Genomic DNA, 27607 nt, shown 5'->3' on the forward strand with positions numbered 1-27607 from the left:
GCTTCCCAGAAGGCCACGGGAGCGCGCGACGGGTGCGCGCAGTGGCGGCGGACTGCGCTTCCCGTGGTGCCGCGCGGCGGCGCCGTTGGGGGAGGCCGCTTCCGGTGGGGCTGTTGCAGAGCGGCGGGCGGCGGCGGCCGAGGCGGTTGGGGAGGGGGGGGGGCCTGGTTTGGGGGGTTCGCGGTGTGGCCTTGTGTGTTGGCGCCTCGTTCGTCGTTATGTCGTCCCTGAAGAAGCAGCTACACCTGGGCCGCCTCACGCCTTGGCCCACTTTGCCCCCTAGCGGCGGCCAGTCCAGCTCCAAGATGCGTATGGGGTAGGTGGGGGAGGCTGAGGGGGGGGAATGCTCGGTGGGGGGTCAGAAGGGGAAAGAGGCTAACAGCGGTGGGGGAGGGATGCTCGTTGGTGTGGGCCTGGGGGTCTCGCTGGCAGTTTTGGGGGGGAGCTCATTACTGGGGGGGGTCTAGAGAGAGGGAGTGCTGGTTATTGGGGGGTCTGGAGGGAGGGGTGCTCGTTATTGGGGGGGGTTTAGGGGCAGGATGTCGTCTTTGCTGGAAGGTGGCATCAGAGGGCAGAGGGACCACCCTTGTCTGGGCAGATTGGGATGCCCTGTACAAAGGGGGTGCTCTGTCCTGAGTGGAGCTGGGGGTGTACTTTGGGGGATGGGTTACTTGTTGCTGGGGGGGATCGGGGGCTGGGCTGTTTGCTGCTGGGGTATTTGAGGGTGGCGTGCTGATTGCTGGGGGGACCTGTAGGAGAGGGATCTTCGGGGCGGCAGGGAGGATGCTTGTTCCTGGGGGAGTTGACAGGGAAAGGGAGAAAAGTGGGTGCTTTTCCTGTGGGGGTTTAGGGTGAGGGGATCTTCGTGCAGGGGTGGCAGCCCCATGGAGGTGGCCGGCAGCGTGGTAGGTCTCCCTGGATGGTGACATGATGCAAGAGACCATCAAGCCCCCGGGCTGGCCCTGCTGTGTGCTGGATTGCTTACCAGTGCCCCGGGAGAGCAGCTCTGGACAGGGCTTCTCCAGCCGCCTCTCCCTGGCAAGGAGGCAGGCAAAGATGTTACTGCACGAAGAGCATCTTCAGTGCTGGGGGAAGGTGGCTGGTGCTGGGCTTGCTCTTCAGCAGCCCTTTTCTCTGAGTCCTTTTGCCATCTGCGTTTGAAGGGAGGGTCTAAGGCATTGTGATTTATCTAGATGGCACCTCAAAGGCGGTGAAAGCATGGCTGGGGGAGAGAGGTATGTTTAAATGTTATTTCTCAGCAGCAGACACTTCTGTGAAGCTGTACGGTAGGTGAGGTCGCCCAGTCACTTAAGTCCCTGCTTCAGATGATGGAAAATCTGGCATAGTCCGGTACAGATGTCAAATCTTTTAAGTAGGAGTGAGAACGTGTTTTGCAAGCTGTGAGAGAAGATTGACCAGTGTCTAGGTCTGTGGATGGCAGCTAAAAAGGACTGACTGGACAAGAACAACCTCGGCAAAAGCTTTATTCTCTAGCGATGAATCAGAGGGAGAAAATGCATTGCAAATGGGATGCCTTTGAAGGGAATTTAGTAATTTCACCTCCAAAGGTGTGAGGGAGAAGCTCGTCTTCCAAGCAGGTACCTAGTTATGGTAAAATGAGAGCAAGATGATCTTGCAGCAGGGTTATGGCTAGATTGCAGGGAGGGAAGTTATAACTGCAGAGTGAAGCAAAGGAAGCTGGCAATAATCATGGGGACTTGGGCTCAGGAGAGGTGCGGTCTCAGGATGCTGAACAGAACAGTTTGGCAGCCTTGTGCGAAGGTGGGGAGAGTGTAGATTTGAGCAGAATATCAGAAACACAGACATTTTATTAAATCTGGAGAAAATGCGTTTTCAGGGCTGTATGGCTTTTCGTACATAGGCGGTTGTTAAAAGTATGAAATCTGAGGTCTGGATTGTGACAAAGACCAGCAGTTGATCCTCTGGAGGAACACCAGCCTCCGCGCAAGAGCTAGCCTCTGCGAGGTCCTCCAGGTGTGTGCCGCACGATTCCTGCACGATACGAAGTGCTCTATTTGGAGGATAAAAATATCCAACAATTCCTACAGGAAATCTCCTTTGCCTTGGTGCATGAAATCAGATAACTAAAAGAAATAATGAAAAAGACAGCTACTCTGCTGTGACTGAAATAAACTGTTGAGGTATTTATGGATGGGAGAGGACTACTTCTCCTCTCCTTTAAAGCATAGTTTGAAAACATTTATTTCACATCTTATTGTTTATATTATATTTGGATAGGTATAATACAGCTGATGTATTTAGTATATGAACTAATACTAACATCTTCATTAAATACTTCTTTTAATATGAATTATTTTAAAGCTAAGCTTCATGTAAGTGTTTAATGGCATGGCTTTGAGGCTAAGTAAAAAAGTTGTATTAAGGATTAATTTGTACTGTTAGCATAGAGATAGGCATAGAAATGAGAAAAAAGCAGTTTTGAATGAGTTTCAGAGGGGGTTGCTCTCTCTCAGGACTGCTGTCTTTTCTCCTGTGTCTTTTGGTTGTCTGAAATTGAGAGTTGGGACTCGTGGGCTCTGTTTCCTGATGTTGTGTTGAACTGTGGGGTATGAGCAAGTCACTAAACCACTAGTTCAGCTGTTTGTGTTGTGGAGAGTCTTGTATTTCACAGGAGTGTGCTGAAGGTTATGTGGTACACAGAAGGCTAGATTTAATGTTAACTATGTTATTTAATTATGCTGGCTCTGTTCAGAACAGAGTTAACCAAGCAAACCCTTATGCTGTACAAAGTCTGCCAAACACACAATTTTTCTGTTTTAGGTGAAGAAATAAAGTTTTTATTTCTTCCTCTTGTTTTATCCTGTTTAACTTGAGTTTCATCCCTTGCGGTAACTTTGTGTAATTTTGAATGTACTTTATACTGGTTTCATGCATTGTAAACTTTGTCAGCACCTCATCTAATTCTTTCCATACAGCAGTACATACACCGATGGCACTGTGAACAAACACCACGACACATTGCTTGTTCAGTTAGGGATTCCTACTTCAATAATAAATACAAAAACTTCCAACATTGGTGTTAAGGTGGCCTTAAACAGAATGAAAATCAGTTTGCAGTTTCTCTTGCTGCTGGTGTCAACTTCTGTCAGATATTTCCTGAAGGCAGGTGTCTCCATGTTAAGTAAAAAGTAAAAAATTAATTTCCTGCAACATAGGGTGATCTGCGCTCTGCTGCGAGACCTCTGAGTCAGTAAGCTAAAGGAGCTGATGTCTTTTTCATGTGCCTGTAATTGGCTGTGTTCTTGCAAAACGTTCGGGATGTATTTTCCACGTCAGTGTTGTCGTTCCTGAAAATCCATCCTCGTGATAATTTTTATTAGAAAAATAGACAAAAGTAAAGGCTATTAAATTACTAACTTAATGAGGTGCTGACAAAAGCCCCATGGTATTTGTTGCTTCACTTACTCAACGCAGGTAAACAAACAAATTACGACTGAGCATTTCCAGGGATTTTTAAATGGATTTTATGATGTACGCCTGTGGGGTATTTTTGCAGTTCGGTAATATTTATGCTCGTGCAGTGCTCATTAGTAGCATCCTGTATAGTAATTTATATAACGCTTCCTATCTTGCCGATCTTCGGAGGGTTTTTGAATATTCTCTGCTAGGGAAATGATTATGAAGGGAAGTTTGTTTTCTATTGTTCTGTAATGCTATAAGCCTCTCTTTTTTTCCCTTTCAAATACTTTCTGAAAGCACTGATATGAAATCCGGTGTTGTGGTTAAGGGTCAAGAATTCCCCTGTCCTTCCCCTTCGAAGCAGCAGGGAATAGTTCATAATCGCGTTGTAGTCCCATGGAGCAGTTGTGTTTTTGGTTTACTGCTCTGACAGCGAGTAAATCCCTGTACGGGTGATGTTCCTGTTGTGTGAGGCACTGCCCGTCTGACACGAGATCGGCATCATCCAGAGATACTCGCAACTTAAGTGTAAAAAGGAATACGGAGACAGCGAAGCACAAGTAATGGTGAGGTGAAGCTGTCGCGCTGTAGACGCTGTTCTGGTGTCGTCGGGCTGGAAGGCAGATCTGGCAAAGTGGTGAGGTGGCTTTTTAAATAGGGTGGGTAGGGTGGTGCATCAGAGAGCTCCAGCATTGGTCTGAAGATGGAATGTGGGTAATAGATGATGATTTTACTGGTGCAGCAGGCACTGTGGCTCAGATTTTTAGTCAACACTTTCAAATGCCAGAACTGCATGGAATTGAATTTGTCAACCTATTTGTCTGATTGTATAATTTACTTGTCTCTGGTTGCTGATGAAGCTCACAGGAGATGAGGGTGGCTGGATGACAGCATCATCTAGACCTTTGCTTCTGAACCTGATCAGTCTATAGACTCAATACTTTGTTCCTTTAACCTTTTCTTCTTCCCCCAAGATCTCTGATCTCTCCTCGTCTTAAGCTGTGTTTTCATTTTTGGACAGCAGTGCCCAAAACTGGACATGGAACTTCCAACAGAAGCTTTCACACACCTGTGAGCTGGAAAGATTATTTCATCTGTATTTGTAGATGATAACTTCATTCATACATCTCAGCAGAACAGGGTTGGGGGTTTTTTTGTGGTATGACTCTGCCCCCGTTCAGGTTGTGGGCTACAGTTCTGCTGTGTGGCTTGCATCTTGTCTGCATTCATGTAAATTATTTCTATCTGGGCTTAACTTAGGTTTAGGTAAGTTTAGCCTTAGCAGGATGCAGTTCAATACAAACAAGTGCAAGATTCCATAGTTAGGCCGCTGAAAGAGAATGTGATTAATTATACAGAGAAAAATGAGTGCGTGACTTATGGTGCTGGCAAATACTAGGCTATACTGAAATAGTCTTTTAAAATTTAAACTTTTACGAGGAACAAAAATAATTAAACTTAGAGAAACATTTGTTTGCTGTGTTAAGCATCTTGTGTTTATAAATCTATTTTACTTCTGCGCTTTGAATTTCTTGAATTGGAAGCAGGGCCATTAAAAGGGGTTTAAACTTAATATCCAACAGTGCTGGCAAGCTGATTTTTCCATGGCTAAATGCTTTGCTTTGTATGCACCAATACTCTGACTAGCATGTTGAGTACTCCCTTTTTTATTCTTTCTTTTTTTATCAACCAGGCAGGCCATGTTAATGTGACTTGTGGTATGGTTGAAAACAGTTCATAAGAAGCAGAGGGTGGAGCAAGTAATATTGCTGTAGGAAAATAGAAAAATAATTTACTGCAGCACTGAAATTTCTCAAGCTCTGGTCATCCTTGACTGGGAAGGCAAGTTATGGGGTAGGATGCTTTCTTCAAAACATCGTTTTCAAGCTTACTCTGAGATTATTCGTTTTGCAAAGAAGCTTTTGCCATTTATACTGAGGACTTCTTAACCAAAATAAAGTCTTGCATCTTTTTGGTAATATGCTGTTAAAAGGTTAATCCATTTCAGTAGTTTGTAATAAAATTTCACCTATTACTGCATTGAAATAGGTGAAAATAGACTTGTTTATCTCTTTTTTTGTTATCTTTTTTTTATTCTTTTTTGCCATTTTCCAGCATGATCGCTTCCTTACATCTCTTTACTGGAGAGTCTCATTTGAGAAGTCAAAGCGCCTGAAGCCAGTAGCTGTGCTGTGTTTGTGGGACTGTCACACGGGGCCGAGTGCTCTGCTCCATCACTGTGAATCTTAGCTCTGCTTGCAGCTGCAGATTTCCATGCTTCCAGTTTTATATCAAAGTAATGATACATGTGAAAATGCAGACAGTAGGGATGTTGAACCCTTGACTGTGTGGAACACGGATATTAATATTTAAGTAAAACCGTTGAATAGTTAAAATGGCTGCAACGTAGTTTTGACGGGCTTTTACGGTAGCACAAGATGTACGCTTAGAACTTCATCGTATTTCACAGCACATCGCATTGATTTCTGCAGCCTTGCTTCCTCTAAATTACAGCCCCCTCCCATCTGCAGACACACGTGTGCGTGTGCACTGTTCCAGCAACACCTGCCTTTGCTAGCGTAGCGCTCTCCTGCCTCTATTTAAGGAAGATGGTGCCTCTCTTCGACTCGAGCAGTACCTGAAAATCACACCACTGAGAGGAACTTGAAGTTCATTTTTCAATGTCCATTTCTTTGAAGGAGCAAATATGTCTAAGGTTGTGTTTGAAATTGCCTGCCTATTGAAAGTGAGTTGTTTGAATCACTCGGTTGAAATGGAAGAAAAATCAAACTTTATGGTCAGAGTTCTTTGAGGAAATCAAATAATGGAGTTTGCAAAATCACTAGTGAAGCAAAAGGACTGAGACCCACAGAAGCAGCTCCTGACAGCTTTAACAGCTGCTGCATTATTTTGTCTTAAGTTTTTCACTAGTTTGCTTACACAACTAGCTTATTCAGAATTAAGGATCTGCATGGGATTTGGAAATGAAGAAGAATTTGCTGTTCTTTTCCAATGTGTGAATAAAAATTGTGTATGATCTCCTAGATCTTTTAATTATCTGGAAGGCCTTGATTGGATCTGTTATCTGTGTAATTCGATCATGGCAATTGCAACTAATTTCTTTTTTTTTACAGTTTTTCCCCCCTGAAGCTTTTTAAATAAAGAAACATTTTATGTATTCAGTATCTTTAAGTCAGAGCTTAAAATACTGTCCATGTCAATTTTTAGAATTTTTAAATACAACTTGTCAACCATGGCAGTTCTTACATATAAATTATGTTTGATTTGCTTTGGTCAGGTTCAAATATGGTGCAAGAATTAAGTATCTTGATTGATGCACATGACGTTCTTTAATTGCATTAGTAGTTTTAAATAGGGACTCTCGGTCAGCAAAAAAAGGCATTTCTAAAAATGGTTCTCCCTGCTTGGTACAGGCTTTTTTTTTTTTTTTTCTTTTTAGGAAAATACCTGCAAGAAAACCCCTTTAAAAATTGGTGAGAGATTTGTTGGGCCGCCTGGGCTCCGGGATTGCTTGCAGTATGTGCACGTTTTCAGTACGTGATGAAGAGGACAAACTGCACAATAGGATAAAACTAGCTATAGAGGGTGCCCAGAATTTGTTTTGTGATTCCAGTTTAATATGCTGGCTGGCTGGCTTGGAGTTTAAGGATCATTCTAGAGAAGTTATTATGTTGGATCCATTTCTGTTTTGGTCTGCCGGATACTTTAAAAAGCAGTAATTAGTTCTGTCAGTTTAAATATTTGGTCAGCAAAATACTGCTTGAGCACAGGAAGGTGCAAAATCACAGCTGCTGTTTATTGGGCTTGCTTCTAATTTTGAATGTGTGTTAATGTATTGCTAAAAAAAGCAGCTCTAGGAAAAATAACAAATCAAAGATACTAATTATTTTCTTCAGAGAAATGTTTCTCTGAAATCAGCCACTGCCCAGCTTCCTGCGGTCACCAGGTGTTTTGTGGAAAACGATGTGTTTATTCTGCCCTTTTTAGGGTTCACTATTAAATGAGAGGTCACTTACCTTTTGTTCGGAGGCAAGTATTTTGCTTTAAATACAGTTTGCACGTATTTGCATCGGAGGTGACAATAGTTTTTAATTCCCAGCTCCTCTTCACTTTCTGCTCCAATTCCCCTGCAGACATAGGAGTTCTGGTATATATTGTTCCCAGATATTTCATACATGACACACAACTACTAACATTTTCTCTGGAGGTATTAACTCATTAAGCTGAATTTGAAGCATTCACTAATGCCATACATCAAAATTTTGCTTCTAAATATCCCAAACTTGTGCTACTGATGATTCATGTGATTTCATCCCTCTCCTACAAAGTACGGGTTTGATGTCCTTGCACTAGTCAACAGGCTACTGTGCTCCCTTGCCTTCTGTAATAGTGGCTGTACGTACTGTAACCCTGCTTTCACAAAAGTGGATTAATTTGTCACTCAACCAAAACTCTTCATCTGGCTTGATACAATTAATCAGCAACTTGCTCCAGGATTTCCCCATTTTCTGCCTCCCTTACAGGTAAGAGAGCCCACTTACAAACTTTCTGGTCTCACAATACAGGGGAGGTTACCAGGCAGTTCCTGCTGTTTACCAGATTTATGGATTATGTTGGAAGGGGTGTAGCCAGGCAGATGACGATATTTGCTAATCACCTGGAATTACTGAGGACAATCAAACCTAAAACCAGCTGTAACATGCTGTGGAAAAGTCCGACTGTGTTGAAATGCTGCATTTTAAAAGGGTGATGAGATTTGTTGTCGCTAACTGCACATCCTGCCTATTCAAAGACCGGAGAAGAGAAATTATCCAAGCTGTGGGCAGTTCTCTCCATCTTCAGAAAGAATCAGAAATGAGATGGAGAGCGAGCGTAATCTGGGCTAGGATGGCTTGCAGGCAAGGAGACAATCAACAGAGTAGGACTCTCGGCTTGAAAAATACATGGCCCAGGCAAGGGAAATATGATAGGGGTGTATACAATCATTAATATTGTAAAGAACAGGCAACCGTTATCATAGTGTGGGCTTAAAAGCAAACAGAAATACTCCTTTTTGCTCAAAGCGTAATTAAACCATGGCACCGTTGTCACAGATGATGTGGAAGTAGCTCTGGCTGGAGGTGACTTGTATTTTATGTGATGAGCTAATGGAAACCGCCCTCTCTTAATGCAACACAGTGTTGAGGATGCAGCCTCTGGAGATCCTCGTCCTGCTAATAGTGAAAATTTGGAGGCAGGTCATACCCTGTTCCCTACTTAACCCTTTCCAGAGCACTTGCTGTGCTGGCATCTCTTGGTGACATGTTGCAGAGCTGGATGAACCTTTGCTGTCTCTCATCATACCGATTCTTGTGGTCCTAGAAGATAAACCAATTGTAAGTCAGGTAGCTTGAAGCTCTTATCAATAATACGAGTTTGCTGTATTTCATACCAAATTCTTCCTTATGAAATTCAGCGTTAGTTGTTTTTTTAAATCTTGACCTGCACTGGGAGTTTTTGTGTTTATGTTTTTCCTAGCAGGATGTTTTATCAGTGTCACAGCAAATGTCATCTGCCTTCCTTGGATACATGGACACCTATGCAGGTGTGCTTGGTTCTTCCCAATATTACTACAACTTGTCATCTTGATATTATATCACTCTGTTCTTCCTACAGCATTCTTTGAAAGGCTAAAGTTTGAATGTGATATTTTTTCTTTAATCAGAGAATGAGATTAAGATGAGGCAGTAAAAGAGATTAATATTTTCTGGATTTATGTAGGTGTATGACATCTCATTTTATTTAATTGAAATTTGACAAGAACAATACTGAAGTCTGGAAATCCACAGAAGAGAATTTGGACCCTTCAGGGATGGTTATTTTATGTTTCATATTCTAGAAATACCAGGGGAAGTAGGAGTTTTGTTTCTGCAAAATTGAAAAGCTGCTTTGTCTGTTCCTTTCTATTTCTTTAGGAAGCCAAGAATTCAGGAGAAACTTCCTTCAACAGATTTTTCTTCCGTGAAGGTCTTTCACCCCCCACACCCATGCTTGATTTTAATATTCTGTGCTGATTGCCTCCCCCAGAAAAGTTGAAGTGCAAAAAGCCTGTTAAAATGGTGCACGGTTACTCATCCTGTATACTGGGCTCGAATCTAGCCTAATTATGTCACTGCCAAAATTAAGCACTACTCTTTTAGCCTTACTGAGTGAGTATCAGCCTGAGAAACAGATTTTGCATCAACTGAGTCATCAGGAAAATTCTGATTGCCGAGTCTTTTGTTAGTAATGGGGATACAAGGAGCGGGCACAGCTGCACCTTTTGATGGAAGCAAAAAATAAAGTTTTTTTCAGCTGGGCACCTTTGAGAGTGCTGGTTTATACGATGTCCACAGAACAGGTCTTCTGCATCCACCCAGTAATTTAGGGGAATTGAATTCCCTAAGGTGCTGGATATGACCTAACATTAGTACTACAGGAGCAGCTAATTTAAGGCATAATTTGTTGCAGTGCTTTGCGATGTACTTATCAACTAACTGCGGCAGAAATTAGCCTTATTATAAAGAGGAGGTGAGTCTCACTGCTTATGGGGAATAACGACTGTGATTCACCTTTTGGAAATGTGTTACTGGGAAAACCAGGCTTTGCTTTACTGCCTCGGCTCAGGTACTGTTCCCTGGGCGTGAGGAGCACTGGCAGGAAGATCCAGCTTATACAAAAGGAGGAAACCTCTCCAGGTAGAAGTAGTTACTACACACAAAGCAGTCCACAGGTAGCACCGAGTCCTCTTTTAACACAATAGTTTTGGTCCGTCTCCAAAGCACCTTCTCTTCCCTTGGTGTCCACCATTATGCTTTTCTTGCCTGTGCAGTGCTCGTTCTTCAGTATTTGGCAAACGATGCGACAGAAGAAGAAATCTTGCTTCGGGGCACTAGCTCCCTAGTTTGTGCTGGATAGAATTGGACATCCAGAAGTCTCCGGTGATTAGAACACGTTTGACCAGATTTTACTTTCCTGGGGTTTTTTTTTTTGATGACACTAAACTAGTGTTTCTGTATGGGTAGATTATGACTTCTAAAGGAATTACAGCAACCTGGGAATATGTGCAAAGCTTGGAGCAAACTGGAGCCTGAAAGCCCATTCTCGTGTGGCATCTGTGTTATGCAGTCTTGTTGTTATGATCCTTAATTTAAAATACAGCTTTTAAAGATTCTACCTTTTTTTTTTTTTTCATAACTTTAGCCTTTTGGACTCACTGCCTTTTACTTGTATTGCTGGACTTGATAGCATCCTTCCTATCAAAATGGTTTTATTATAGGATATTTTCAGAATCACAGACAGTTGCCTGTGTAGCTCTAAGAACACGGAGGAAGGCAGCTTGAGGAGTGTTTATTGTTTATTGGTCTTTATTGTGATGCTGTTCTTGTGGTCCTTATACTTAACTACAGCAGGATACATATGGAGGCATATACCAAATTAATTTGGTCTTGTTCTTTTCCTTCACAGTCCTGATGTTGCCCTACATACAGTATTTAAATACTAGATCTGTTTACAAATGTGTTAAAGTTTTAACCGTTGCAATAAATTCCAGGAAACTTGAGCTGTAATTAAAACTTGCTGCTGTTAACTTAAACCTGGTGGATTTTATTTCTTTAGTGTTTTTAAATTTCTTCTATATACTACACTGTTCAGTTCTTTTGGTAGTTTTTCTACCAGCTGCTCAGCCATTGGGACAGGTTGACTTTCTGTTTGAATGATATTTCTTCCAAAGATTAGAGGAGGTTTCTGGGAAAGTTGTAATCTCATGACAAGTAGTACATGGAAAATTGGTAGTAACTTTCAGTAAATAGCTGATAATCTGCTTTTCAATGCTGTGGTGTCAAGGTGACTTCTGAGAGGGACATATTTTTTTTTTAATTATGATTCATGGGCTGAGTCATAAATTTAGGATGGCTTCCTGTGTTCCAGGCACTGGAGTGCTCCCAGTCATGTCAGCATCAGGCTTGCTTTAAGGCTAGAGCAAGATCATTAAATACAAAGGTATTTAATGACTTTTGACTCTGACTTTTGAAGCGCCTGATCTGTGGGTCATTGCAGATTGGGAGACTGTACTGGGACAGTATCACTGTGTGCCCTGTTCTTTTTCTTTTCCCTTGGCTTAGGTCTGTGTCGTCTAAATTGCCATTGTTCATCTTCCTTGGTATTGCTTTATGAGGAAAATATTCTTCTCTTTGTGTCTCCACTGGTTTTCCTGTGCATCTTTGTGATCTCCTCAATAGGAGCAATAACTGGGGGGAGGGAGAAGGAGGATTTCTTTACTGACCATAAAATTGCTAATATTGTAGTTGTATGGGAATTTCACTGATGCATCATTTGCTTCCAGTCCTAAACTGTTGTATAACACCGGCGTATTCTCTTCAATGTATGTAATGATGTCTCTATGCCAATTTAAATGGAAGATTTTTTTTTTTTTTTTGTCTTGCAGCCCTGGAAGGAAGCGTGATTTTTCACCAGTGCTTTGGAGCCAGTACTTTGAGTCTATGCAGGACGTTGTGGTAGAAAATGAGACTGGCAAGGATATATCCTTTTTTCTAGATTGAACTTTTCTTATTCTCAGTGACTGGGGCATTATCATGTTTAAGTTTATCATTGAGTTTATTGAGGTTCTCGTCATCTTTTTCATGTATTTCTTCTCATCTTCCATTTTTTCTTCTGTAGGGATCAGTATCAGTAACTAGAGCTATCCCTTCTAAGCTGACATTTAAGATGTACCTAGCAAGGTCAGTTCCTGGTATTGCTTCTTTAGTAATCATTCATTTTAAAAAGTGTTTCCAACAGTTCAGTAATATATTTTGCAAGGAAATACTCATCAATTCCCATAGTTTAAACCATATCAAGATCAAAGCTGTTTATTGATTTTTATTAACAACAGATAGTTAACTGGCAATCAATGAACTGCATGTTCAGAATCAGTATCAGCAGTACAACGAATAAACCTCAACACTAAACACTTAGATGTTAATAAATAACCTGCAAGTTTCTAAACGCCTTTCTACAGCTAATCCCAGGAAGTTCTTTTCTTGTACGCACACAAACAAACATACGTGCACAGTCATATGCACCCCCAAGAAGAGGGGTGCAAGCACACACGGTCTCTTCTGGGACTGCGGGATCTCCTACTTGTGCACGTCTCCTGTGGGAGATGTGGATGCTACCCGTGCTGCTCCCACGAATGCAAATGACGCTGAGAAAGCACCACGTGAGGTCACATACATACACCTGAGGTGTGAGTCCCTACTTGTTGCACCCCAAATTGTCAGTCCGCTAGCTGGTGTGCAGACAGGGAAGCTTCTCGCTCTGGCCAAGGCGGAGGCAGTGATGCCATCAGAGTCTTCTGGCAGTGTCAAACCAGTTTTGACTGCAGCTGTTTCCTCTCCAAGATCCCTCCCCCCTTTGCAAATGTTCCTGTTTCTTTTATACTTCTTTTCAAGCTGAATCCTTTTTGCCAGTCTTCCAGTTACTGTTTAATCCAGCTGATGGCAGTCATCCTCTTTGAGGTGCTCAAACCGCTGTTGCATCCAGGCCACTTGCTAACTGGGAGTGCCCCGGCAAGTAGAGTGTGTGAAGGTACTGGGACAAGACTTCCCATCAGTCCTACCTCTGCCTACAGCTCTGACAAAAGCAGGTTTGAGAGGTACTTCCAGGTCTTTTGACCTAATTACAAAATGAAAACATTTTAATCTGTGTTTAAATAACACAACCTTGTAGTTTAAATAGTTGCATAGTTTTTAAGCATGCATATTCTAGATTGGCATTAGGAAAACCAAACTTTGAAGCTATTTCTGTCCAAATACCAATTTGGTAATTACTTCTCTAATGCCAGTAGCATGTGATGCTTTGAAATGAGAAAATTCTCTTTCCTTGTTGTTTTGCTCAGCTTGTCATTATTTTGTGTTTATTAACTGCATTTGTCCAATTGATCCTATGAATTCTTCATGATATGCATCTTGTCTGCCTTTGATGTAAGGGCCATGCACACCCCCGAGGCTTCATAAATAATAAAATAAAAAGGATAATGGACATATTTGGATAGGTGGTGTACATAAGCACCCAAATTTAAGCAAATCTTACTATATTGTGTTACCTATGACCTTTAACAGAAGCTTGAGCTCCTGTATGAAAGGTTGTGGACAGATGTGTGCTGTGGAAGCAGCTGGATTAATGAATGACGTTGATGCCCACTGTTCTGCCCCAGCTACCTGTTACTGATCCATCAGATCTCCTTGTGTGAACAAACCCCAGCTGATGAAACTGGGGTTTTAAACTGTTTTAAGCTGACACAGCTCACTGTAACTAAAATGGTGTAGGGAGCACCTGCGTGAACTGTTTGCAAACAGCAGTTCCAAAGGGCACCGCAGTATTCAGCAGAAAAACGATGAACAGCTTGGTCCGTAACCGCAGCTAGCATGGTTAGATTTAGAGGAATGCTTTTGTCCACCTCAAGAACAGAGGGAGAGCAGTGGAAGGGAGTGAAGGGACTTGTCTGATCTGTTGGTCGCAGTTTTGGGCACTGAACGCAGATCTCACAACTGCCAGATCTGTGCCTTTTCCTAAGTGACATTGTTTTTAGTGATAGTTAAACTGATTTTTTCAGTGTCTATGTATATGCTGCAAGGGGACTTTAGGTACCATAATGAACCTCTTTGCTGTGTATGTTCCAGAGAGTAATTATATTGCCCTAAAAATGTTGTTTACTGGCTTATCTGACATTTTCCCTTGGAAATAATAGGAAAATACTCCAGAAGTACATGCTCCAAAGTGCATGCTGATCCTGGTTTGGTTTTTCTCCTACTTATTGAATTCACAGGGGGAAAAGGCTGTGGGCAGGAGATGCATGGATTACCGGGAGCAGCAGACCTGGGCAGCAGGAAGACAACTCATGAAACTTAAATAAAGCAGGTTAAGTTTTGTCCAGGTTATGCTTGCACATGCCTCTTGATCAGAGGCAGAAATGAGGCCTTGGGTACATACACAAGGGTAGAAACAAAACACTGTTGGGTATTGCAGACTCCAAAATACATTCAACTAAGAAACTTACTTCAAATAACTCTATGAAATGTCCTTAGCTGTTCATACACTTTTCGAATTTACAAAAGCGGATCGGAGGGTCCTGTCTTACTGCTGTTACACGGTGGAGGCCATTCTGCTCTTTCCTGGGCTGTATTTACTGTAAGTAAGCTGCTGCTTTATAGAAGTATATATGTATGCAAATATAGTCATCTGAGTGTGGAAGGCAACTAACCATTCAGCTATGTTAAGCACAGGAAAATCAATTCAGAAAACTCTCTTATAATCTCCTGGTGCGCACCTGACTCGAGTCTTCTCAATATTTCACTGTCAGTGTATTTAATAAATAGGCAAAGCACATGCAAAGGCTTATCGTCTAGGTTTTAATTATCAGCAGTAACCAAAACTGCATCTGCCAGATAGCTTGCATGTTTTAATGAAGTGCCAAGACATTTTTCATCATAGCATATAAATTTTTTTTCGGAAGGCTGCTTTTCCATGACTACCGGTGAAAGTTCAACAGCTTTATCTCATCATGACGATATTATCTTTGGATGGTTGAGGTCCTGTTTGACTTGTCGAGAAGTCTCATTTGCTGCTCAAGCAACTCTCTGAAACACAAACTGAGGTGGTGTCAATAGGAGCGAGCGTGGGGACTGACCAAACCAAAATTCCTCCCCCCACCCATTCCCTTTAAAAAATAAAGGGAGTTAAGGAAGAAAACTTTTTTAACGGATTTCAAGTAAAGTAAAATCACTTGCAGTGTGTGATTTTTATTTGAGACCTTTTTAATCCAGGAGCTCTTCGAGCTGTCTGGTGCCCTTAACAGAAGGATGCTATAGGATGACTTTCATGGAAGTGTGACTGGACAGATGAAGTCCCTGCGTCTCCCCCGTGCCTTTGGCTGTGTCATATTTGTTACCTTTTAGCAGTTTGGTGGGCTGTAGATCACTTAGCCTTTAGGCAGAGATTCAAAGGAGTAACAAGAATGAACGTTTTACAAGAGTCACTACCAAGTGCTCTTGAATTCCCAACGTGACTACTGTTGAGTAATCCTGATGGTGTAATCACAAACCATTTTATATTATGGTGAGACACATTAGAAGAACACTTGGCTAACTGGGCTGTAATTTTGGTGTTGAATAGTAGTTTTACACCTAACAGTTCATTTGTAACTTGAGCTGACCCAGAGACTGGTGCAGATATGGGTCTTCTGAAATTGTTGAACTTTAAGTCTTAAATCTCTGTCTTACTAAATGCTGTAGTTACTTGCTTGTAGCTCATTAGTTGCCAAGATGGACGGATGTCTTTTCCTCTTCTAGTTAAGTGTTTTTGTTATGGTATACAAGTGCCTTAAACAGATGCTGTGAAGGTCACTGCTTTTAATTGGAGGCAGAGGTATGAAGTCACGTTTTTCTGAGTTAAGGAAAGGGCTTCCTACAAGACACTTTCACCCTCTCTAGAGCTCTTTATTTCCAATAGCAACATCAATACCATTTTTACATTTAAAAATCTCCAGAGTTGAATTTAGCAGAGTGATTGCAGTTATAACACCGTACCTTACAGTTACTAGCTCTTTGTGTTACTGTTGGCAATTAACAAAGTTAGAGCACATACAAGATTCACATAGATTTACGCCTTGCACTTGAGACTGCATCTGGAGAAAGAAACTGCCACAACAATTAGCTTATGCCTTTGTGTGGCTGCTGCAGAATTATTGCCTTTGTGCATTTTGAAATGAAAGTTTGTCCCAAGCAATCAAGTGTTAAATGTTTGGGATGAACCAGAACTTAAAAAAAAAAACCCAAACAACCTCTCCCCCCAAAAAACCAAGAAGAAACCCAAACTGGGAAGCATTGACAGTAACCAGCTATAAATAAAATAACAGCCTGCAGGAGCGGCATGCTCATTTCTTCTTTTGCTTATTGGCCTGATAACTTCCTGGATGATGTGTTTGTACTTCTCTTGGCCAAAGTACTCCTGTTTGGATAAAACTGAGAGCCCTGGAAAGCTTTCCATTCTCTCGCATCATGTTGATCATCCTCTTTCCTTACTCCCTACTGACAGTGGTGTGATTTTTAGCAGTTAGACTGCTCCTCTGACTAGTTAAATTATTGCTTAGGTGCATAAGCACCTTACAGATTGAGGTTTCTGGGTGTCTTTAGGGGCTCTGAAATACTAACTTGTGGATTCAGTGTTTTTTGGGAGAGCAACTGCTACAATAATTTAGGATTGAATAGCTCAAACAACCAAAATATGAGGACTGGGTAGCTTTCAGATCTCTGCCCATTATGTAGGTGGTTCTATTAATATTAAGAATCCCTCAACAAATACCCCCACTCCTGCAGGGCTGTTATTTAAATAATCAATGATTCCTTAACACAAAAGTCTTCCTTTCAACAAAGAATGCCACTTAATCGCTGTGATGCCTGAAATAACTTACATAAATTGAGCTGTCGAGGACAAATAGAGCCATAATCGTGTTGCAGCCCTACCTTACTTTAAAAAGGTTCCTCACTTGTTCCCCCCAACCCCTTTGGACTAATCAATTTTTGTACATTTCAGCCTTACTGTATGATTCTGTTCTTTGAGAGCAAATTGAATGTGTGCTGTAAAGCAGCTGCCACATCTTCATGTCTGCTGTATAGCCAAGGCTAATTTTGTAACGCGGGGCTTGGGGGAAGGGGGCATTATTTTGATGTCAGTAATCCCTCTGCTTCATTTCAGTTTTCAGAGGTGCTACAGAGCTTGAATTCATTATCTTAGGAAACACATGTAATGTCTTATGCACAGTGGAATAAACGTTAACAATGGTAGAAAGAATGGAGCTTTAGTTAATTAAGGATAGTTTATACAGAATATTCTCGCTAGCTTTCTGTGACACCTCCTGCAATCCACTTTGTCCGGCCACTTTGTTGACAGTAGAGGATTTTTATTGCACCATCCGAGCCTTTGCTGGTGTTTCAGGGAGTGCTTAATGTTGCTAATCCTTTTGTAGATGAGGTGTGGCACTTTGCAAATTATATTATCTTTGTCCCTTCTTGCAGTCTGCAATCGTTAACAGGATTCAGTGTAGGATTGTGGCTTTAGATCTCCGAGGCCATGGTAAGTAAAATAAATACATTTAAAATCACATAAGCATGTTACACGCTCTCATTTTTTAAAGAAGATGTAATGAATCCCTCCTGAGATGACTAAGAAAGCATCCCTAAGGCATCCCAATTTTTATTCAAAAGGAGGGATGGAAAAGTGGCTTCTAGAGCTCCGCAGCCACCTGTCCTCACATGCCAGAAGCTGAGACTCCCTGCGCCTGTGTGCGAGGCAGTGGTGGACTTGTTCCTTCCTACATACTGGCACCAAGCCCCTCCTCTGTATTTTCATAACCTATAGGTGGTCTTTACCATTAGAAATAAGGTCTGTTCTTTAGTTTTAAGATACATTGCAAATATGGAACAGTTATGGGGAGTGTTTCCTACCCGTAAGCTATAATGCGATAAAGTACCAACTGTTCCTATTAATTCTGGGTTTCTTAATTATTTATGTTAACTGCAGTAGGCTCGCTCTTAATAACTGTGCCAAAAAGCTTTGTACAGTTGCTGCTGTCCGGAGGGGACTGAAGGTTTTCAGCTTATGTGAACTTAACTTTTTTGTTCTTTCAGGAGAAACAAAAGTTAGGAATCCTGAAGATCTGTCTGCAGAGACTATGTCAAAGTAAGGAAGCTTATGCTCTCTCTTCAGTGTTTCACTTTTCACAAACCTTTATTTTCTTTCCTTGATGGAACAATAAACTACTTGAGGACACACAACCTTCATTCAAGGGAGCTGGAAGATAGTTTCATTTCACATGATTCTGGTAGTTATCCCTTCTTTTCCTTCCGTTTTGGGACAGTTCGAAATTTATTTGAAATTATACCTCTTCCAGCTGAGTCAGATTCCAGACTGGAGTCGTTCTCTAGGCGCACTCAGTTTTAAACTCACTTTGAAGATCAGTGGCTTCATTGCAGTGAACGCTTTAAACCTGCAACACGCTATAACGCTTGCTAGAGATTTCCTAATAGAAGGGGAATGCTTTCCTCAGACATAACTGACTGGGGCGTTTTAGCTTGAAATCACCAGTTTGGTTCTTCCTTGGCTCCTCGAGCGAGTGTTCAGAGCGTGCCTGCCTTGGACTGGCGGCATCCCCAAAGTCTGGGTCACAGACTGAGACTTTCAAGCGTGGAGGGAGTTGCTTTTTCATACTATCACAGCCTGCTTTGGGATGCAAATCCCCCTCTTGACAAAACTGTAAGAAAAGCAAATACCCACTGCTAAGCACATTACATTATGTCCACATTTAGTACAAAGAGACTCTTCGCTATGACTACAATTAAATCACGAAGGGTTTTGTAACCTTTGTGTGAACAAATCCACTTGGTTTGTTGTGGGGAGGCCATGTGTGAAATGTATTCTGACTTCCATTGTAGACTTTACTGCTACTGCTTATGGCTTGTCAGATCCTGATGTGTTACTGTCCCGAGGAGATGCTGTATGAAATGATTAGAATTTTTTAGATCTGGAGTAGCACTACCATGGAGGGAAAACAAGTTGCCTTTTGTTTTTAAACCTTTCTCTCTTCTTAGCAATGAGCTTGAAAGTTATTCCTGAATAGCCTTTAAATGGGAGCCTTAAATTATAACTGGTTTTCATTCTTTTTTAATCAAATCCTCAAGCAATTTTCTGTGACAGAGCAAACAAGCTGGTCAACCTTTTTTTATTGACTTGTTTTCCATTTTCTAGTTGCAATACTGCTCAGGTCTCTGGTTCCTCTGAATGGTTTTAGTCAGGAAAGCCAGTTTGAGTGTCTTAAACTACAGTGCTCTTCAGTAGATTTCAATCATTATCTCTGCTGTTGTTTTGGTTTTTGTGAATCGCACCAGCCAGCTTTCACATGCTGCAGTGACAGCTTCAGTTTAAAGTAGGTGCCTTATGGAAAGGACAGGGAAATTGCCCCTTGCCTTGTAGTATCTGTGCTTATAGAGAGTTTGAATCTTCTTGCTTGCGCTCAGTGTTTATTTTTGCTTTGGTCAGTAGAGCTCAGTTATTTTCTCTCTTTAATTGCAAAAGGTTTCTCCTTTCAGAACGGTGAATTTCTTAGTCTACGCTTCCATGGAGAAGGATTTGACAGCTTTCTCACCTTTTTTTTTAAATTCCCACCAGCTAATGTCAAAGTAAGAAGTTCTCTTCAGGGATTTCTTTTAAATGAGCACTTTCTGTTAATAGAAAGGGAAATGACATGCTTGTTCAGGAAGGTGTTGGCTTGAATGATTTCCTGTATTGGTGCCTAGATGAAACAGTGATAAGAGAATAAACTTGTCTCAGTTACCTGCGGGTTAAATGAGCATACAGAGAGGATTTGGAGCCGGACATCTATCTTGGATCTGTACTTTCTCCTCCCATTGTACAAATCTGCTTCAGAAAGGTAGAGATGCCAACCATGCTTTTATCTCAATTTGGCAGAGATGTTGGAAACGTGGTTGAAGCTCTGTATGGGGACCTTCCTCCCCCTATCATGCTGATTGGGCACAGCATGGGGGGTGCCATCGCAGTGCACACGGCGGTCGCAAATTTGGTGCCAAGTTTACTGGGTCTGTGCATGATCGATGTTGTGGAAGGTAAGCGTGTGTACCCTTGGATAGGCTTCTGTACCCTTGGATGGGGTTCTGCCTTCCACGTTGATCTTTTTGTTTCATCCCCAAATTCTTGAATACAGAAAGTTTTGCCTAGCTTTTAAACCAATGCCAATTCCATCCTCTTAACAGATGCTACCTACACAAAAGTCTTTCTAGTGTGACCCCTCCTTTTGCTTTTCCTAGGTGGGCTCTCTGTTTGTTATTTTCCTGATAATTTCTTTACAATACGTTCTTGTTAGCAGGGAGAAGGGTGGCTTTTTTATAACGCATGGTGCTGATGAGTGGTTACTGCCTTCTCTTACTATCTGAATGTCCTGCCTGTTCAAATGTTAATTCCCTAATGTGGGAGCAGATATGACTGTAGGCTTAGGAGTATTAAGCTGTACTTTCCTTAACAGCATTAAATCCCCAGCTCTCTCTGAGGGTGTTCCCTGGTAGCCAGTTCTGTATAGAGGGACATGGCAATTATTTCATCGGATGCCATAAAGTTAAAATACTTGTTTTTAGGTACAGCCATGGATGCATTGAACAGCATGCAGAACTTCTTAAGGAATCGTCCCAAAACATTCAAGTCACTTGAGAATGCCATTGAGTGGAGGTAATGGATGGGCTTATGCAGTCCCCAGAATCACTTGTCTTTGTAGCTTGACTCCTGAAGGAAACAAAGTTTATATCATTTGTCTGTTTTCTCCTTCTGTGCTCACTTCCCCAACTATTGTCACCAATTCTTTGGGTAATTTGACAGAGAGAGGTCTCAAAGGTAATTAATTTCCTGGGAGAATTGGCTAGGCATTGGAAAAGGATCCTCTAAGAGCTTCAACTAATGGAAAACTTCATGGTATGAATTGCAGCTTCCTTGTAAGTGTCCCAACTATTACAGAAGAAGCTTGAGACATCCATCCCATGTGTAAGAAACAGGACTTACTTCCAATTCAGCAAGAATTACTTATATATTTGGCAGCTGAGTTTGAAAAGGAGGGGCCTCGTGGTTAAGTTTGTAGATTGGACTACAGGAAGCCCAGTTCTGTTACCAAATACCCATGTAGTTTCTGACCTCTCCCTGTCATGAAATGGGCATAACCCTATTTCCCTGTTTCCCCATCAGCAGTTCTCCCACATGTCTTTTAAATTCACAGTTACAGTGACAACGGGGGGGTCAAGTAAGTCAGCATGTAGTGTGAGCCACTCCGAACGCCTTCTGAGAACAGGAGGTTTGGGAATGGTTTGGGGAAATCGTGAGCTGTAAAGGGCTTTTGCTCCTGTTCCTAGGCCTGCTAGTTAATAACTATTTCTGCCCTTCTCCAATTTTTTTCGTAGTGTAAAAAGTGGACAAATAAGAAATCTTGAATCTGCCAGAGTTTCTATGGTCGGTCAAGTCAAACAGTAGGTGGTTTTTTTTTTTTTTTTTTTAAAGCTCTTAAAATCATCGTGTCTATTTTACAATACTGTTGCTACAGAGCATAAATGCACTTGGAAGTGAAAATTTCATCTAGCAAATACAAATTTCTTATCGCTTGACCACAGTTGATACTGGCAGCAGCACCGAATCATAATGATGGCACTTGGAGAAAACCTTGTCAAAATTTCCCTGGGGCAAAATCCGCCAAGAGCCGTGTTTTAAAAAGTTAACTGCTGCTGGTTATGTATTCTGGTTTGTCTGCCTTTCCTCACACATTAAGAAACAAGTGTTAGTCTGATGCCCCTTCAGAAATTTTGCCTTAAGTCGGGTTGACCTTGTGGTTATGGTATCTTTCACTTCCTTTTAGAAATTGTTTAATTATCTGTTGCGTTTCGGGAGTGATCTGCGGTGGGTTTGCGGGGATCAGAGTAACCTGCTTGTACCACTCTAACCCTTACCATACCTGGAACCTTTGCAGATGTCTCATACTCCATTAAGAAAAGCAGTTGGTGATTGTTTGACCATTTCTGCCTCCTTTAAGTAGCTGTTCGCATTTATTTTTGCACTGGGATATATGTGCTGCACAGGCACTCGGTCGCGTGGCTGGTCATGACTGTATCTTTCATCTACAGCTACTTTAAAATTTGGGGGCATTTTTCTCAGCCAGTATCTAAGAAATTGCTGACCACTTTAGGTTAAAACCTGTTTTTTTTTTGTTTTGGCAGGGAATCAGTTTCTGGTTTTATTTCCATAGGTGTGAAGGGGCTGCCAGTCCTGAATGTCCTAAAGACATAGTGGAGGGTATTATTGAAGAAGAGGAGGACGAGGAAGAGGATGATGAAGGGGGAGGCTCTGTCAATAGAAGGAAGAAAGAAGGTGACACAGAGGTAGGGAGTTTCTTGCTGTGTCTTCAGGTTGTGTTTGCACAATACTCCCTTGCCAGAGAAGTAGCCCATAGCTATCCAAATCATTCTAATATAAAAAGGAGCAACTCCAGGGACCGAAAACTTTGTATTGTGACTGTTGTTTTTCTTCTTTGTCTTGTGCCACTGATTCTATCTTGGACTGTCACCTGAAAGCATGTGTTTGGTTTTCTTTCCTGAGATGCTCACAGATTTAATGCAGATGGCCGAAATGGGGCTTCTGGCCTGAATGAGGAATGCTCTTTTCTGAGTCTTTGTGGTATTGTTGTTCGTTTCCAAAGCACAGTAGCATTCAGGAGATCATACAGGCACTTGCAAGCTAGGAATGTAAATTCCTCAAGGAAAATCGTTGTAGCCAGCTTAGCCCCTTTCATTTCTGTGTCACCTAAGTAAGAGCCAAGTCTGGACGTTCAGACAATTTGTGAGCTATTTGTGCCAGTAAAAAGTAGCAAATTGAGTGCCCTGAAAACTGCAACCTTCTCTTCATCTGTATGTGTAGCTCCTGCTGACTTTCTTGTTCCCTACTTGTGTACTTCGGCTGTGATTTGGGGAGAAATTTAGGAGCAAGGAGGGTCATCCCCTGGAAGTGTGCAATCCACCAGAGGGAGCCAGTATTTTTTATATATATTTCCGAGTGGCACTCTGAGTTCATTTTATTTCAGCTGTTTTACTGATCGCTAATGCAGAGCTCTCTCTTCTCCCTGCAGGCAAAGAAGGAGCACTTATACACGTGGCGAATTGAACTGTCGAAAACAGAAAAGTACTGGGATGGGTGGTTCAGGGGTTTATCTAACCTCTTCCTAAGCTGTCCAACTCCAAAGCTTTTGCTTTTAGCTGGTATGTGTCTCTGCCAGTCCTGCTTAGGTTCAGTGCCTGTTCACTTCAGTGATGTCCCACTTGTATTTTAGAGAACAGGGTCAACGTTTGGCTAATGTCTTTCTCTGAGACTAGCAGATCTGTCTCTTCCACCTTGACTTTTCTATGTGTCTTGAAATATCGTAAACCAGACTATTTGATCCGTGCAGATCTGGAATTAGTTCAGAGTCTCTAGTATCAAAATAGCACATGTATGCTGCTGTTGGATGGGTGGTTTTGTTGTATGGCATGGAAGAAGAGCAAACAGGACAGATCCAAGCTGCCCTTCAGCCTCCACTACTACGATATTTTCCTACAGATATGGGTGTGATTTGAACTTTTCAACTGAAAGTCAAATTATTGATGTTCTACAGCCAGCTGTAGGCCCTTTATGTGCCCTGATAGAAAAGTAAATGTGTAACCAAGATAAACAAGATAAATACCCTTCCAAGTTGTGGGAAGGATGTGCTCTTGCATTTTTGGCTGGGATTCTTTTCTGTCACTTTACTCTCTTGAGGTGCAGCAGTGAAAAGTCCTTGTGGGTGTCAGAGATCGTGTTTCTTTTGAGTTTTTCAAGCCAAATGTCTCCTTCAAAATGTCAAGTAAAGCCCTGCTTAGACAGTCATGTTCTCTCTGGCTTTTCTCCAATACATCTGTTTGTTTGATTGTAGGTGTTGACAGGCTGGATAAAGATCTAACAATTGGACAGATGCAAGGTAAATATTTAATATTGTTACTCTATCCTTACTGTAATGCTCTTTTTGGAAGATAGCTTGTTGCTATGGGTACCCGAACGAGAGGTGGCTGGAATGGCCTCTCACCAGGTGCAGTCTATATCAAAACAAATGTGCATTAAAGAACTAGTCCATCTCAAAGTGTTCTCTAATTGTCTGTGGTTGTAGGAAAGGTGGAGAAGTTGAGAAGGGAAGGGTTGAATGAGAACTTGTGAAGGGCTGTGCCATGGCTTGTGTTCAGTCTGGCGTGCAATGTTTCCAGCAATGGGGCTGCCACACTTCTCTTGGATCAGAATGATTGTCTGTGAGGATTTCTTTCTAATTTGTTTTTTCCCTTTCTAACTACATTCCTGATGTTCCTAGCTGGAACACTTGGGACCATCCAAAACTGTCTGATCTCCCGGTGTTTCTGGCAGGCATCAGACCAAAATTCAGCATCTGCATTAATGTTTTGGTTTGGTTTTGTTTTTTTTTTCCACCCATCCCAGCTTCATTGATTTCCAGAACCAGTACTGGAAAGTAGTATTGGGTAGCAGGTTAGACATTATATTAAGGTAGATCTGATAACAGTTTCAGCTCTGAAAGGTAGTTTCACCTGTGTCGAGAAGCTTTAAAAAGTTTAACTTCGTTTTAACTCCTGGGAACCTCCTCTAGTTACACCTGGGGAAGATTAATTAAGGAGCCAGTTCTTTTTTTCTATTGAAACTGTCTGCTGTGTGCATTGTACAGTTTGCTTTAGACTCCTGTGCTTTCCCTGGTCCCTCTTTGCCCGACGCATACAGTGAGATTTAGTGAGGTTTGTTTGTAAAGAATGTGAGTTCCTTTTTAGACGAGTTCATAAATTCATAGTGCTTTTTAAGGGTGTAGTGTCTGATGTTTCCCGTGTACACAAGAACTGCTTGCCTAAACCATTGCTGTTAGAAATCAAGACCATTTAAAAAGCAGCTCCAGTGATGACTCTCTTGATCCGCAGGGAAGTTTCAGATGCAGGTCCTCCCACAGTGCGGCCATGCAGTCCATGAAGATGCTCCAGACAAGGTGAGCCCCACTGTGGGATTGAACCTAGATAAGCCACGGTCTTCACAGCTTAAATGCAAAAGGGTCTGTTGCTTATTATGAAGCAGAGATTATACGTCAGGGGCATTTTTTGGCACAACATCTTAACTGGCTATTCGCAAGACAGCTTGGATTTTTAAGCTGGCTGGAAAGCCTGGGCTAAGATGTTACATGACACAGGGCTTGGCTAGGTTACAGATTTAACTCTCAGGCTAGTGGTGATATACCTAACTCTTACCATGTGGAGCGTGGATTTATCCTCTCTGCCTTTCCTCATGAAGTTCTCCACTCTCCCTTGTACTAAGTTCCAGCTTTTGGGGTTGGTCTGTGTTTTGCTAAGTTGGGTGGCTCACATTTTCCAAATACAAAACAAATGTTACTGAAACAGCTTACAGACTGACAGAGCAGTGCTGCTTCTGGGTACTGCTGAAGTTAGCGTCCAGATAGAAGCAGGAATGTGGTGCAGCCGATGGAGCCTGTGGTTGGGAACATGTCTGGTTTTAAAGCTTGTTCTACACTGACTGCTGTGAGTGTAAAACAGCCTTTCTGTGCTTTGCTTTACCAATCTGAAATGGGGATTTTTATCTAAACATACTGAGTTCTTGCATTGTTATTCTTTTTAAGATAAATTCTAAGCGGTATTATTACTGTCAGGTTACTGTCTTGATTTATTCTTTATAGGAATAACTTGCATCGTGATTTCACCAGATCTTTTTTACCTGCTGAACTTAGGCATTGTTTTAAGAATTACTGAAAGAGGTGGTGAAAAAGTTTTGTCAGTTCTTGATTGTGTGGTCAGTGTCAGAGTAAAGGTGGAAGCCTGTGGTTCCTTCTTTTATATATAAGCCCGTTATACAGAGCTCTTAGTTTCAAAGGAGCAAACTTGATTCAGCAAGAGGGTCCTGAGGACACAAACTGTTGTTGGAAATGCTGCAGGCTTTGAAAACTACTGGATTTCTGACTGATTATTTTCCTTCCCTCAGGTTGCTGAAGCTGTTGCGACGTTCCTGATCCGTCACAGGTTTACAGAGCCCATCGGTGGATTCCAGTGGTAAGGCTCTGCTAGTGCTAGAGCTGTGCAGTCCTTGAGCAGAGCTCTTGCTCTTGCTGCCTGCATGTTTGGCTCTCAATGTGAGGGATTGGAGTTTTAGCATAATGCTAAAAACCACATGTAAACAAACAGCTTTGAATCACAGCCAGTAATGTGTTTGATGTTTACGTGTTCTCTCTAAACTTCTTGCGTATTAACTTGTGTTAATGAAACCTCCTTCCTTGGAGGGGAGGAGTGAAGCAGTGCCTCCCTAGCTGATTTCTTTCTTTATAGTCTGCCAGAAGGCAGAATTACGAGCTTTATGGTATTTAGTTTAAATAGCATTTTATTTAAGTAATCAAGGGCCTGTGTTTTGGAAACAACTTGCACCACACTTCTTTGGCCAAGAAATACTGATGAGATTAGACAGGTAAAGCTGCGTGCTTCACTTTGCCGACTTTCCATACTTCTCTCGTGTGTTTTCGCATTATAATGAACTGTAGAAGCCAGGCCTCTGCGATCAGCCACACAGCGGTGAGAATAGGTTGTGTCTGATAAGGTTGATTGGAAAAACTCACAGTCTTAGTTACAGTACCATAAAGCTAGTAACTAAACCAATACCTGGGCCTCATAGAAGGTGCTAATATGTTTTACCATTCACCTGAAAGATGATCCTAAAATAAGCATGTTTCTTAAGCAGTCCTGAAAAGTCTTCCTGCTGTTAGCTAAGCTTCTTGAACAAAAGCTAGAAGCTCCAAAATGTATGGTGCTGTAGGACTGGCGATGCTAAAGAGGTATTGCTGGATGATCTCTTTCTTTTTTCCCCCTTTATGCTGTGCTCTTGGGGATGAAAAAGTAGAAATGTAGGACTGTGGACTGCATATTTTAAATCCAGTGAAAGGATATAGCGTAGGTTGATGTGTGAAGGGTGAGAGAGGGAGACCAAAGGACTGTACTGCATTGTAATGTTGAATCTCCACCAGGTATTTGGCAACCTGTGCTATCTCTGTGAGTCCTGAGGGTGCTAGCCTGTTGCTCCTGCTATTATGGTTGTAGCAAAAGCAGCTTTAAAACAAGAGACTTGGAGAAAATGAGGTGGCTTGCTAGCCTTATTGTGTCCTTAAGCCATAGACAGCAACATGTTAAGCTTTTGTGCTTCTCACTGTTATGTAGCTTACAAGTTACCACAATTGTTGAATGCATCAATGCTGATTTTAACCTGCATGATAGACTCCTTTTGGCCTTGTTTGATCTTGGGTAATCAGTTAAATTTAGGGTGTCGCAGAGTCAAGTATCTGCAGAGAATACCTTGATTTTAACGTGTGACCACTCTCCTTTTTTCCTCCTAGTGTGTTTCCTGCTTGTTAATACCCTGGTGTTCTCCAGCACTGAGTCCTGTTATAAATAAACTGCACCAGAGGCCACTGTGATGT

At 41.9% G+C, this 27607-nt stretch overlaps 1 protein-coding gene across 1 annotated transcript; it reads left to right on the top strand.

Annotated features, from left to right (window-relative positions):
* The first annotated feature begins 70 nt into the window (after window positions 1-70).
* PPME1 (protein phosphatase methylesterase 1) lies at window positions 71-27601 on the top strand. The gene is made up of 14 exons (XM_075140423.1): window positions 71-316; window positions 11927-12020; window positions 14578-14670; window positions 17556-17613; window positions 18168-18219; window positions 20005-20159; window positions 20685-20775; window positions 21495-21560; window positions 22331-22463; window positions 23207-23336; window positions 24026-24070; window positions 25062-25126; window positions 26128-26195; window positions 27524-27601. The coding sequence occupies exons 1-14, from the start codon at window positions 219-221 to the stop codon at window positions 27540-27542; spliced, it is 1167 nt and encodes a 388-aa protein (XP_074996524.1). The 5' UTR covers window positions 71-218; the 3' UTR covers window positions 27543-27601.
* Window positions 27602-27607: the final 6 nt, after the last annotated feature.

This window comes from Calonectris borealis, chromosome 1 (genome assembly GCF_964195595.1).
Source record: "Calonectris borealis chromosome 1, bCalBor7.hap1.2, whole genome shotgun sequence".
Taxonomy (NCBI): domain Eukaryota; kingdom Metazoa; phylum Chordata; class Aves; order Procellariiformes; family Procellariidae; genus Calonectris; species Calonectris borealis.